Source organism: Carya illinoinensis, chromosome 12 (assembly GCF_018687715.1).
Source record: "Carya illinoinensis cultivar Pawnee chromosome 12, C.illinoinensisPawnee_v1, whole genome shotgun sequence".
In the NCBI taxonomy this organism is placed as follows: Eukaryota; Viridiplantae; Streptophyta; class Magnoliopsida; order Fagales; family Juglandaceae; genus Carya; species Carya illinoinensis.
The window spans coordinates 23,877,946-23,892,120 of NC_056763.1; the positions used below are offsets into that span (position 1 = coordinate 23,877,946).

General features: G+C 36.5%; 2 protein-coding genes across 3 annotated transcripts; one reads left to right on the plus strand and one right to left on the minus strand.

Moving 5' to 3' along the window:
* Positions 1–44: 44 nt before the first annotated feature.
* On the plus strand, positions 45–2,893 carry LOC122288841. 2 transcript variants are annotated; one of them, XR_006236033.1, is made up of 3 exons: positions 45–114; positions 223–2,249; positions 2,365–2,893. XR_006236033.1 is itself a non-coding variant. In XM_043095632.1 (3 exons), exons 2-3 carry the CDS (start codon positions 2,076–2,078, stop codon positions 2,713–2,715), a joined length of 525 nt encoding a protein of 174 aa, XP_042951566.1. In that variant the 5' UTR covers positions 72–405; positions 2,052–2,075; the 3' UTR covers positions 2,716–2,893. The 2 variants fall into 2 exon arrangements, 1 of the variants encoding a protein (XP_042951566.1); XM_043095632.1 differs by having other exon boundaries at positions 72–405; positions 2,052–2,249.
* Positions 2,894–4,167: 1,274 nt separating this feature from the next.
* LOC122289351 (protein FAR1-RELATED SEQUENCE 5-like) lies at positions 4,168–7,619 on the minus strand. The gene is made up of 7 exons (XM_043096329.1): positions 7,533–7,619; positions 7,390–7,464; positions 7,153–7,281; positions 4,817–7,066; positions 4,608–4,697; positions 4,439–4,516; positions 4,168–4,314 (listed from the first exon to the last, which is right to left on the minus strand). The coding sequence occupies exons 1-7, from the start codon at positions 7,617–7,619 to the stop codon at positions 4,168–4,170; spliced, it is 2,856 nt and encodes a 951-aa protein (XP_042952263.1).
* Between the last annotated feature and the right edge of the window lie 6,556 nt (positions 7,620–14,175).

The following is a 14,175-nucleotide window of genomic DNA, read 5'->3' on the forward strand; positions in this document are numbered from 1 at the left end:
AACGATACCATCCTTCTTTAAGAATATTCTAGCCGTTAATATATGGAAAAGTCTTGTTGCAGGCCACTTGCGGACGGATTCGCGCACCAGGCTGACGTGGACATTAATGAAACGGTGAGTTTCATTCTAAGCGGGAAGATGAATTTGACAAACCGGCTGCAGTCCTTTCGATATTCACTTTTCTCACCTTTTTCTTTTTTCACTTCTCCTCTCACCTCTCAGCTCTCATCCCCGGTTTGACAAACTTCTCCTCTCACCTCTCACCTCTCACTTCTCCTCTCACCTCTCACGCCGTGGGAGCAAAGGTCGAAAATCCTCCCCATCACTTCTCCTTTCGTTCGGAACCACTGCAGTAAGCCGGGGTGGCGCAGATCTGTGCAGTCGGGAATAAATATATCGGAAGAGGTCTCTCTCTCTCTCATGCTTAATCGATCTTCGATCGTTAACATAGGATATATATTGTTGTTTTGCTTAATCGATCTGTACTTGGCCTAGGGTTTTCTGTAGGACTTGGCCTAGGGTTTTAATTTTTTGGGGTTTTCTGTTGGACTTGGCCTAGGGTTTTATTTTTTTGGGGTTTTCTGTGTTTTTCTTGTTAGAAGCCCCTAATCTGTTCGAAGATGTTATTTAGGGTTGGTTTGAGTAAATTAACATGATTTGTATACATTTTATCGATCTGTACATGCTGTTGGACTTGGCGAAGGGTTATAATTTTTTGGGTTTTCTGTTTTTTTGTCTGTTAGAAGCCCCTAATCTGTTCGAAGATGTTATTTAGGTTGGCTGTGAGAAAATGAACATGATTTGTAATACATTTTCTCGATCTGTACATGCTGTTGGACTCGGCTTTGGGTTTTTTTATTTTTGGGTTTTCTGTGTGTTCCCTGTTAGAAGCCCCAAATCTGTTCCAATATTATATTTAGATTTGCTGTGAGAAAATTAACATCATTTTTAGTAGATAATCTGGATCTGTACATGGTGTTGGATTGTAATAGGCCACTATTTTTTTAATTTTATTTGGATTTGAGGAATTGTTAGAAGCCCCTAATCTGGTTTTAAGGATACCCATGGATTTGGATTTGTTTGGATTTGTTTGGATTTGTTTTTAGTCGTGTGAATTGAAAGCAACAAAAAGTAAGTCTGATTTCCAATATCCAAGCTCTGTATTTTCTGAATCCATCTGAAAACAAGGCTTGAGGCCATACAAATATGTTATAAACTTTCACCTTTGATGGTCCCATGTGTTTGGCCCTTCAATCTTTTTAATATGTCGTGACATCAATAATCTATACGCCCACCAATATCTTCGTTGTTCATTTTCTGTTTTTGCAATATTGTAGCTTAGACTGCCACTTCTTGCATTTTTATAAATAATCTGTGTAGTTTTAGCAAGAACATTTTTTTGTAACTTTTTTAATTTAGCTTGTTTACTTTTACTCTGTCTTTGATGTTAGAGATTTGCACTTCCTAAACATATATAACGGTTATTTCTTGATTTGTATACAATTATCTTCACAAATCCCGACTTGACTGGCAACTTTTTGTAAAGTATGTGCGCGCTGGGATGTGGACACCATCATATGTGATGAACTAGTTTATTTATGTTTAGAGTTCCATACTTTCTGCATATAGCAGTATGTGAAGTGAACTTAAGTTTTCATTTTTACAAGTTACTTTTGCAAAGTATGTGTGCGCTTGGATGTGGATACCATCATGGTAGATGAACCAACTTTTTTTTTTTTTTATCTCCTAGTAATTTGAAGTTCCTATTGATATCTGTTAATGTACCAAAGTACACTTTGCTAAAGCATTAAACACACCTTTACACTTCACTTCAACCCAATGTGAAGCACAATATGTGTAACTCCTTTTGCACTTGATTTTTTAGGATTAAACTCAGCTCCCCTTCGGGTGGATTAAAAATAATATAATCTTTTTAAGGATTAAACCATCTAACGTTTTGGGTGATTAAACTCTCTTGTTTTAAAAAAAAAAAACTTGTAAACCCCAACAGCAAACAATGAATGAAAAACACTAATATTTTTTAGCAACAGCATACTCCATTGTTGATTGGGAACATGTTATCTGAGGGAGATAAGGTATCATCGTCAGTTTCTTCATCTTCTATTGTTAATCATACTTTGAGAATCAACCCAATTTGCAATTGTGGGTCACCTGCTTCACTTAGAACATCGAACACGCCAAGAAATCCGGGCCGATCATTCTTTGGGTGTTCAAAATACAATACCAAGGTACAAAAATTAATTATTGTATACTTATCCAGTACCAATTTCAGATTGACTACACCATCCTTCACATTCTCATATATGTTTGTTTGTTTGTTTGTTTGTTTGTTTGTTTATATAGGGATTACCACATTGCAACTTTTTCATATGGGCAGATAGTGGTAAGGAAATGGAGAATGACCTTATGAAAGTATTCATTGAGATTTTGATGAAGAAGGAAGAGCTCCAGAAAACACATGAAGAGTTGCAGAAAACACATGAAGAGGTTCGCCAATTATTGCAACTTTTTCGAAGAAGAGAGGAAGAGGTGCGAACAATGATGGAAGAGGTTCGACATTGTTCGGAAGAGGTTCGCCGTAGAGATGGCGAAATTGTCAAGCGGGAGGTGGAAGTCCGGCGTCAACGCACACATATTCGTATATGTGTGGCAGTTTCTATTTTACTTTATTTGTACTTTATACGATCGCTTTGAGTATTAATAGGCATTTAGTTGTGTTTTGTATAAATTTGTTAGTGCAAGTTCAGAAGTTGGAACTTTTGGGACAACTCTTTTATGTTGGTATTTGTAATTTTTGTGTGGAAATTGAAGTGTATACATGCCTACAGGTCTGGCAACTTACTAGTAGAAATATGGAAGTTTTTTGGGGAAATCTGGACAGTTTGGAAGGTGCTTGAAATGTAGTTTATGCATGATAGACTTTTTTATTTGAGTAGTTCAGCTGGACCATGCAAATCCGAACACCTTACTTGTGCATGATAGCCTGTTTCCGTCATCATCTTCTTTGATGAGGCATAATAAAGAGGACTTTGTAACAAGTATATACTTGGCACTTTAGTGAAGGTTTTAGATCAAGAGGACTTCTGGGACAGATTAAGCGGATGATGATTTTTGGTGAAAATCAAGTATATACTTGCCTTCTAGGAGACACTCACTCGGCTACATACAACTTAAGTGGCATGGATGGTTGCCACTTTACGTAACTCATGATGAATATAAGCAAAATCTATATACAGTACATTATGATTGAAGATAAATTCCTTTAGTGTTTGTTTTACTCGGCAGGAAGCAGGGGAAGGTGCTGACCCCATCTATACCCCAAAAGCAACCCATAAAACAACACTTCCTTGCTCGGCACATGAACTTGGGTTCATCCACAACAAATATTTATATACGATTCAGGATTAGACTAAATCAGCAATTGTAAAACCTGTGAATCATCCACAACAAATATATATATACAGTAAATCTGAAATACACTCTCCCTACCAAATCAGCCCCTAATCTCCTTCCATATTATGCAGGAAAATAACGTCATTCACATGGGAAAAAGTTGGAACATACAACAATTACTTGAACCCCTGATCGACAATAAGCTCTTAAGTTCTCAAAAAAGTATTTACAACAAAGGTCCACCCTATGATAAATAATTACATAGCTATATGCCCAACAAAAAATAATTACAACTTCTCCACCCATCAAATGCCTAATTACAAAAACTAATTAGTAAATAAGTCAATACAAATGATTACAAAAATATTATATCCACCCATCAAAAAATTGCAACTCAAAAGCTGGATCAACGCACACAAGCTCGACTCCCCATCATTATTCCTATTAATCTTCCATGGCTTTGCACAAAATACTTCCCAATCATCAACATGATTAAACTGGAAAGTAAAAGCACCCAATACAAATGGATATGCCCAATCAATTTCCAATATATATGGTAAATTAAGATGTTTAAAGCAAAAAATGACATCAAAGTATCATGTGCCCAACAATATTAAACATTTAATGCCTACTAAAGTTAGTGCAAAATATGTGTATGCGATGGAAAGTGTATTTTAAGTTTAGCTAGCTGAAAATCCTCAAAATACCACTTCCTTCACATGCGGCTTATATATATATATATAATGCATGTACTCAATACTCCACCAAACATGCAAGTGTATTTTTTCCACAAGTAGATATCTTGAGCATCATGATTAAACATTCTATGTATGATAATAGATGCAAAATTGCCATACTTCCTTCATGATCAAGCTGGGTTCCATCCGGATGAAGTTGCATCTGTCACACGTATAATATAACGGTTAAAATTCAGGCCCAATACATCCTCTAAAAAAAGAATTCACCATGTGAAAACATTTTTCATTTAGTTTGAGATGACAAAAATCTAACTAAATCATCTTACACTTTCTTGCGTCTCATTCACCGCAACGTCTAGCTCGGTGACACTAAAGTCCAACACTTCGGTAGTGTTTTGAGGAGGCTAATAATACAGCATGCAAAATATTAGTAAGAAGTAAAGTTTAACCATGAGAAATCTTTAAATACACAAATATGAAAAACCCAAATGAAACCTGAAATGTGACACTTTGTTGTGTCCCAACAACTGTGGAACCAAATAAATTCCTTCTAGTTCCCAGAACTTCGCCTTCTACTCCATGCGGCTACAAAGGAAGCAAATAAAAACCAATTTCTATTAAGTCATAAAGGCATAATAACAGTAAAACACACTTTCTTGAAGCAGTAAAATCTGGAAATTCCTTTAGTCTGTAATTGAGTTAACCTGTTTACGTTTTCCTTTCTGAGTAGCCTTCTTTGTCGTGGGTTTAATATGTTCAATCATGGATTTTTTCCTGAGAGAAGGCGGTCTGCCTTTTCCTCTCACTACATGGGGACTGAATACATTCTTAGAAGTGGCAGTTGTGGTGGGCACGGCAGTTGTTGTAACATTCACCTTTGATGGCGGCTTGTTCGTGCGGTAGCCTAAGTTCATTGCATCTAACTTAGCTAGCATATCCTCAGTGTGCTCATCACATGAAGATGCATTTGTGGCTACTTCGTTGCATTTCTTGATGATACGTGAATATCTGCATACTTCAGGCCTCTCATCAACCCCATCGTAACTACTTCGTATAAGAGTGTAAGTTCTCTTTATGTCTTTCCGCCATCGATCTAGTATGTACTTTTCTGGCACCGAGCGGACTTTGTTAACTCTCATAATGCCCAATACATGCCTACACAATACCCCTCTCATCTCAAACAAGGCACATGAACACTTCACCTCACATTCAGCCTCATTAAAGTACACCGTGTGGGTAACCTCCTTGATGAAATCATCAACATTCACTTCATCTTCTACATTGTATGTTGCAATTACACCATCCTTCCTGTGTAGAGTTGGAAGAGTTGCAAGCATCCCTATTACTTCTTTTTGAACTTCTCTAAATTTATTGCAAGTGTATATGTCTTGAAAAGTCTTCTCAAGTGGAGAGGGGGAGACGACGGGAATTGTAACATTGAATGACTGGAAGTCCGCCGCACTTTCATTCTCAATCTTCTTCCTCAATGCATTATCGAACTGATCGACAAACTCTTTTAAGTTTGTCTTAGCATGAACATACCCGTCGAAAAACGCATTCATACTCTCGCTTCTTTGGGTTGTACTCATTCCAGCCCAGAAAACATCTTTCATGAATACCGGTGCCCAATACGTACGCTCAGCATATAAACTTTTCAACCAAGCATTATCCTGCAAGTTGTACTTCGTAATTAACACTTCCCAAGACCCCTCAAACTCCTCAACTGTGTGAGAGTCATACACACAATTTAACAACCCAGTTTTCAACCCAGTTTTGAATTCACCATGTGAACCTAGCTTCTCAGGCAACTTTTTCAAAATGTGCCATAAGCAAAATCTGTGTCGACTGTTTGGAAAGACAAGGCTTATTGCATTTTTCATGGCTCTATCTTGGTCCGTGATAATAGCCTTGGGAGCTTCACCGTCCATACAATTACACCAGGTCTGAAATAACCATGTAAACGTTTCTGTATCCTCACTAGAAATTAATCCTGCGCCCAACAATATCGACTGTCCATGGTGGTTTACACCCACAAACGGTGCAAACGGCATCCCATATCTGTTTGTCAAATAGGTCGTGTCGAAGGTCACAACATCACCAAAATATTTGTAGGCTGCCCTACTTCGTGCATCCGCCCAGAATACATTCCTCAACCGCCCGTCATCATCCATATCCATTAGTGAAAAGAATCCGTCATTTTTGTATTGCATCCGCGCAAAATACTCACGGAGGGCTCCAGCACCACCTTTCCCAAGTCGAAGGTGGCGTGCCTTGTCAATATAATTCCGACAGTCCTTTTCATTGAATGGCAAGTTCTCAAACCCACCCGCTTCTTGCACAAGAGAGGCAAAACTCTTGTTCATTCTTATCCCAGCTTGATCATTTATGTCTAACACTCTCTTAACAGACTCGCTCACTTCTCTATTGCAGCGAAAAAATCTCGACTTTTGTGGACTTAAGCCGTGATTATGGGAATTATCTACACTGTTCACCTTTAACACACCTCTTTCTAACGTCACATTTATTCTTGCCTTACAGTCTGTCTTTGATGTCGGACGTGGCCTGGCAACATTAGACGTACGGTTCCGTGCCTTCCCACCCCTGGCACAACCCAATGTGACATATCTCAGGCTCCCATCCTCAAACCTATGGCTCCTCTGAGTCATTATCCCAAAACCGCATTGTTGCCCATATCTTTTATAATAAGACAATAAGTCATCTTCAGATTTAAACACCATTCCCAATTTCGGCTCCTCAACAATATCGGCCCCCTCAGTTTGGGGCACATTATCATGTGGCCTAGACAGATCATCACTCCCCCCAATAACAGTATCCATACTTTTTCCAGTAGACTCAGGTGTGGGATCTTGGGTTTCATCAACATGGCTTGAACTTGCAGAGTGTAGACCACTCGAAGGGTTAAGATTCGACTCGCATGGGGGCAACGGGTTTCCCTGCAGTTTACACCATCAAAATGAAATAAATCAATTTCATACATGGTTAAAAATAAGTGCAAAATCTGCTTGGGTGAATTTATCACCTGACTAGTTTGTGTAGATGCACTGGCTTCAGGACGCTCGAAAAATGGGGGTAACCATGCATTTGGCATTGGTGGATGGCAACCATGCATATAGTTTGAAAAATCCGGGTAACATGGTATTGGTATCACCTACAGATTATGAAAAAAATGTGTATTAATATAGCTCACGTCATTTGGTTCTAAAGGTTTAATATTAGTACATAAATACATCGTCTCTTGGTTTAATTGAGATGTCACCTGGGTTGGTAGATTGGTTGATGGATTTGCAGTTGGAGACGTCGATCCCAGTGGATAGAATGGTATTGCTATCATCTGTGGAACAAAACCAGTCATGATAAAGTCACTTTCAGGAATTTAAGATAATTTGCTCAGTTCCATACCTGGGAGGGAGGATTTGTGGATGGATTTGTTGTGGAATCTGCTGTAGAACGTGTTATAGGATATGCATGGTCCTTCCCTTTCTCCATCTAAACAAAGCATTAGAAAATTCAAAAAATTTCTTCACTATAATTTTAATCAAAGGCAATAAAGTAATTACAATTCTTTTTAAAGCTGGCGACGTGTTCTCTGTTAAGTAAATTGGAATCAATCCTCCCTCCTTGGTTGTAATTATTTTAAGAGATATTAAAAAAAATAACTAAGTTTTAATTGTGTAAAGCCGGAAGAAAAATGCTAGTATGCTTTAACAAATGTTGCTAAAACATAACTGAATTACATGTATATCTAAGAAAGTTGATGAATTAAATGACATGCCTATACCCAAAAAAACAATTCTGGTACCTTAAGCATAACCATGTAATCATGTAGCAAAATAATAATATATATATTATTATAATTTGCAGAAAATATACAAAGTTCTCATTTAAGCATTCATATAATATTCAGTACATTTTGTTCTCATTCTCTTAACAATAACATTAAACCAAACATATAGTTCACCATTTCATAAAACAAAGCATTAAGGGGTCCATGAGGATAATTATTTTGACCGGTGGGAATAGTTCATGGTTAAGAATCCGTCTTCAGCTACAACCGAACATTAACATGCATGAACTTGGGAAGATAATAAATTAGAAAAGCGAAGGTTTTTACTAATTTTTATCTTACCATAAGCTAAAGTCTAAAAAATATTTGCCTTATTTAAATAAAAAAAAATAAAAGTTTGTTTCACCATGTCTAGTTGTACTTCGTATAACTCTGTTTTCATACTCCATGTAACTCTGTTTTCAAAAGGCAAAGCCAAATCCTTCGTTATTACAACAACCAGGAACTAAATGCAGTTACAGTTTTCCTTAAATAAGCAAGTTTATACCTTTCCAGGAAGTGGTCGCGCAGAGGACCTGGTGAAGCAGTTGACGTCGTCGCGCAAACGAGGAAAGTTCTGCAGTGGAGGTGCTCGCGCAGAACAGCTGGTTGTGCAGTGGAGGTGGTCGCGCGGAGCTGGTTCGGCAGTGGAGGTGGTCGCGCGGAGCTGGTTGTGCAGTGGAGGTGGTCGCGCGCGAAGGGGGTGGTTCTGCAGTGGAGATGGTCGCTCGAAGGTGGTTCTCGCGCAAAGGAGGTGCTCGCGCGGAGGAGATGGTGCGGATGAGATCGTCGCACGCTGGAGATGAGGCTGCTCGGTCGGGGAGCTCAGGTCAGGGTCGCTCGGAGCAGCTTCAAGACGTCCTGGGAGGGAAAATGCCAGAACTAGCGTGCGGAAGAAGTTTACGTGGGATCGTCCGAATTTTTTTTTTTTTTTTTTTTCTCCATTGCCACGTCATCATTAGTGCGCGAATCCGTCCGCAAGTGGCCTGCATGTAGAACTACTCTTAATATATTTCTCCAACGGGCTGCTTAGTTTCAAAATTCCTCTGTTAGCGCTAGTTTTGAAGTGAAAATATGAAATACTACGGTTAAAATGTATTTATGTTATGGGAATTTCTAGCCTTTGCTTGTTAGTCATTTTTTATATTATGAAGAATATGATTAATTGTTTTTTCCAAGAAAAAATTTGTTTGTGGTCGTGGGATATGCTGGCCGCTCAACCTAGTACAACTCGGTTCCTGATTTTCATTTTTTATTTTCAAACACACATATACACACACATATATATATATACACACATATATATACTGTAGTTGGGCAACATTCAAGGGACGTTCATCCAATGTATAGAAATATTATTTTTAAGAATTAATATTGTTTTTATTAAGGAAAGATTTTTGATTAATAATGTAATGCTTTTAGAAAAAAAAATATAATTTCTAACATTAAATAGTAAAATAGACTTAAATTGGTTTTAAAGTATTTAAAATTAAAATCTTATTATTTACTACTGTATGTGCTCCTAGGTACGTGAAACAAAAAAAAAATGAACCTTGAAAAAAAATTGTGCAATGCAGGAAACAAACCGTTAACAGTAAAGTAACATGCAAAGTACATTTTCTTAATTTAATAAAATGATTATTTTTAAAAAGTGATATAATTTTTATAAAGAAATAAAAACTAAGGTTTTTATAAGATATTATTATTTGATTTTAATGTTTCATAATGAATTTAAATTGATAAATAAATAATATTTTATTGAAATAATTGTATTCGTAAATGTAGTTGGTAAATAAATTTAAACTTGATTATTTTATATTTCTCTTTATTTATAGAAGGAATGAATAGAAATTTTAAATCATATGTATAAATTTATATATAATATAAATTTATATAAAATATCATATATATATAATAGAATATATATATAATATATCTCTTGAATAAATGATCATCAATGCATGGGTTTCAGAATCGATACATACTACATGAACTTTAATAACTATAAATTTATTCATAAGTGATTGGAAAGAAAGAGATTAAAAAAATAAGAACTTTTAAGAAGAGAGAGAGAAGGGTGAGTCTGTGATTACCGAAATCATGCAGGAAAGTAATTAACTTTATTGTGATTCATGCAACTAACGGCGTTAACTTTAACGGTAAAACAACAAAAACCGTTAAACCAACAAAATTCCGTTAGATAGCCACATTATATATATACTAGGTCAAAGCAACGTGCAAAGCACGTTTGCTTAGTTGGAGCTAGCAAGCCTCATGTGATAATTGTCACATGCATTTGACTGTTTGTAATTTATATTTTGCTAGTATTTTCTTTTCAAGCTGAAAATACTGGAAGCAAGTGGTGCTTATTGAAGCTTTCGGCTTCTTGGGTCTGATTGCATTTGCAGAAATTATGATTTGCAAAATATGGTTGTTTCTTCACTGTGTGCACACACATACGTAAAAAAAAAGAAAATTTTCACTTTGCAAAATTAGTATTTGCAGAGAAAGTGAGGATAGTAGCATTTTAGTGGTAATTTGATATTTGGGTATTTGGAACTAATGTGCTTTCCCAATCCCCATTAAGTCAATTATTTAAAAAGTTATTTTTTATGTTCTTATTATTCTTTAATTTCCTGCAAGCTTATTTATTAAGAGCGGTGCTACTCTGCTCGGTTCAAAGAACCATTATATTTTATCAAGATGAAAAAATGTGAAATTGTGGAACACATAACAAATCAGGTTCATGTAGCCATCTTGCATGGAAAACTATGTTGGTGGTGTGAGACTTCAGACCATTTTCATGCTTATTGCAAGTGTCAGTGAGAAGTTAATGGAAAATGATGAATTCTCCATCACTTTCCTGGAACTCAATAGCTATTTCACCAGATGCTTTTGCTCTTCTAGAAACACTGCTATTTCCAAGTGATTGTTTAGAAGGAATCCTTTTTTTATACTTGGACCATAGGATACAATTATGGAAAGGACATCCTCCCTACAAATGGCATTTCTCAAATTAAAAATTGGTGTACAAGTGACCTCTTCTATATGGAAATAGAAAGTTTCTATGGACCATAATCACAACATGGTTATTAAACAAAATAATGTATCAAATCAATCATCTATGAAAACAGATTTCCTGCAAGTGTTTACCTATGTCCATTTCTCTTACTAAATGAAACCAATATTCCAAAATCATAAACATTTGAGGATGCTGGTTGGAAAATTTTCAGATCCTGAGACATATTTGATTGTGTGAAAGTGTTGATCAATCGAGAATATGTTTGGGAAAAAGTGGAGTAACGTGCAAGGCACGTTTACCCACCAATGTTTCACTGTCAAAAGTAGTAACCACTGGAGTACTAAAGCATATCAACAACCTTCTGTTTGCAAGCAGGATTTATACCCTGAATGTTTGCTTAGTACTTTGATATCCTTCTTTTAATACAAATAAATGCTATGAAAACATTGGAAGATGAAATTTTCTCGGCCCAGTGCATGGTGAAAGGAATTTTTCTCATTAATATAATATACAAAAAGAAACATGTTGAAAGAGGACAACTCTTTCTAACTTACACCTTAACAATTACTTGGAATCAAAACCAAAGAAAATATATTGCAACCAGATGCAAAACATGTATATCATAGCATCAACAGAGGTGTAGGAATTCCTAATTGCTAGACATTACAAACACTCAAAACAGTCATCCATGTAAATAATTAAAACTAAAACAAATATAACTGATATATAAAAATTAGAATCATTGTATAGATGCAAACCTCATAAGAAATAAAAATTCCTGCAACAAATTGTATTGCAGTTTCCATGAGAGAGAAAAATAGAAAGCACTACAGGCTTAATTTCCTTCACATACAATAGAAAGCACCAAAGCTGCCTGTTCCAAGAAAACCAGCAATTGCTATGAGAAAATACTACCAACCAGTCTGACAACACAAATAGATCTTCTTGCCCACCAAAAAAACCAAAAGAGAGAGCAAGAAAGGTGAAGTGAGATATGCATCAAAGTGGTGCCAGTTTTGAAAACCAGCTAAGATTGGGGCAGAAGGTGTTCTTTTAAGACCTATATAAGAATTATGCCTTCATGTCAATCTCATTCAACAAGCCCAGCAATAGGTATTATACAGCTTAGTGTCAAGTCAGACATCTTTTGTAGAATTCATTGAAAAAAGGAGCAAAAGCCTCTAATACTGTTGCCAATTCAGGCAAGTTGAAATTTCTACGTCTCACTACTCATGACTATCTTTTGCATGTGACTTCTTTCATATAATATCGTGCACGTACCCTCCCACAAACCAGGTGCATCTACAGACTTTAGTTCCTTTGCCAACTATGATAAAACTCATGCTTTCCATGTGTTACTTCTTTTTTGCCTCGAACATAGAGACCAAAACAAGGAAGAGCATAAACGCTCCAATTCTATTTACTTTTCTCTTACTTTTAAACAAATTCTCAGTCTGTTTCCCAAATCTTTGTAGGATCCAACGAGGCCAATCAAACTCCAAAAAGCAACTATCTTATCCTTTCCATGAATTTCCTAAAACCATATACTTCTTCCACCAACAAAAATTATCTTAAGATGATAACCTAAGGGAGACATATCAAAACTCTCTTCATTAGTTCCAAAAATACCTCACCCCAACCCAAAAAAAATAAAAAACAAGTCTCAACTTTACGAGGGAGCCAAAAGGCCCAAACCATCCCCATACAAAACCAAGCAGTCCTTGCAACTACAAGGATTGCCTTAAGCTCAAACACTTTGAAAATATTATAAATTCAAAGGGATTAAACAAACAAATTTACACTAATATAAACTCGCGTATTCTATCCGTCAGTCCTTCATTTCATCACTTAACAATTCCCATTTAATAAAGAATTTTGGTATAAAAACTATACTTTTTCTTCTACTTCATCAAGGTTTCTTGCGACCCAAATCGTCTCGTTCCCAAACTTTCTCAGGAACCAATCAGGTCAAGTAAACTTTAAAAATACCATAATATAGATGTTGACTCAAAAATCAAACTTGTCCTCGATTCCTCAGATTTCTCGGCAAACAAAAAAAAAAAATTTCTACAATCGCAACAATTAAATTAAGCCTTACGGATTTAAAAAGGCTTAGGGCTTCCTTAATTCTGGGAACAAATTAAAATACATTTTGAAGATAAAAAAAAATAAAGATAGAATATATTAAATATTACCGTCAATTGGAAGAGCTCGTAAGGGCAAAGGCCGACGAGGCAAAGGCGGCTCAAGTCGCAATTGTAGTACTTGCAGTTCACCTCCCGAACGTCGCCGTTCCGGTTCCCCCCATCAGCACGTCTAGCTGCTTCCTTATTGCATCCATGACATACCCTCTCAGCCTCTGTCGTTCTCTCTCTCCCTTGAGCTCTCGAGTTAGAGTGAGATTTGTAGGGCGTTTGCTTTGGGAAAAAAGGGCGCCGATTAGTTTCCTGCTGCTTCTTCTTCCTCTTTCCATTTCCATATTTTTCTTTTCATTGCAGGTCCATCCTCTAGCCATTTCCATGCTCAATTTTTAGCTCCATTTTCGTGCCATGTTTCTCCCCAAATCTGTGTGCTATGGGTTTCGGTTTTTATTGCTTCTCCTCTTCTCATGGTAATTTCTTCCTTCTGCTCTTGTGGTTCTTTTCTTCTCTTCATCGGTTATTGACAGTGCTTCTCCTCCTTTCTTTGTTTTATTTTTTTTTTCCTCTTTTTTTTTTTTTTCTCTCTTTTTTTTTTCTCCATTGTTGCAGGTTGGTCTGAAGCTTCGTTGCCCGTGAGTTTCCCTGCTTGCCACCTCCATTTATTTTTCCCATTTTCTTCGTGCTTTGTTTTTGACTTCAACATGCCCTATTTTTAGCCCAAATCATGAACTTCATTTTGAATATCTTGTTGATTTTTCGTTTCAGATCCAAAAGCAACAAATATATAGGCAACAACATCAAGAAAAAAAATTTGAAACCACAAAAAACCTAAAAACCTAAAAAATCGAAACCACTAATTTAACATTTTAGAATTAATGTTTCGGAAAGTATAAGATGGGTCATATGGTTACCAGTGGTAATGGAGGAATGGAGGCGCGAGACGGCTTTGGAGCGATGCTGAAGGATGGATTTGAACACTGGAGATTTTGAGGGTTGGCATAAGCTATTGACGAGGCACATCGGGAGCTCTGATGTGGAAGAAGAAGCGAGAGCGAT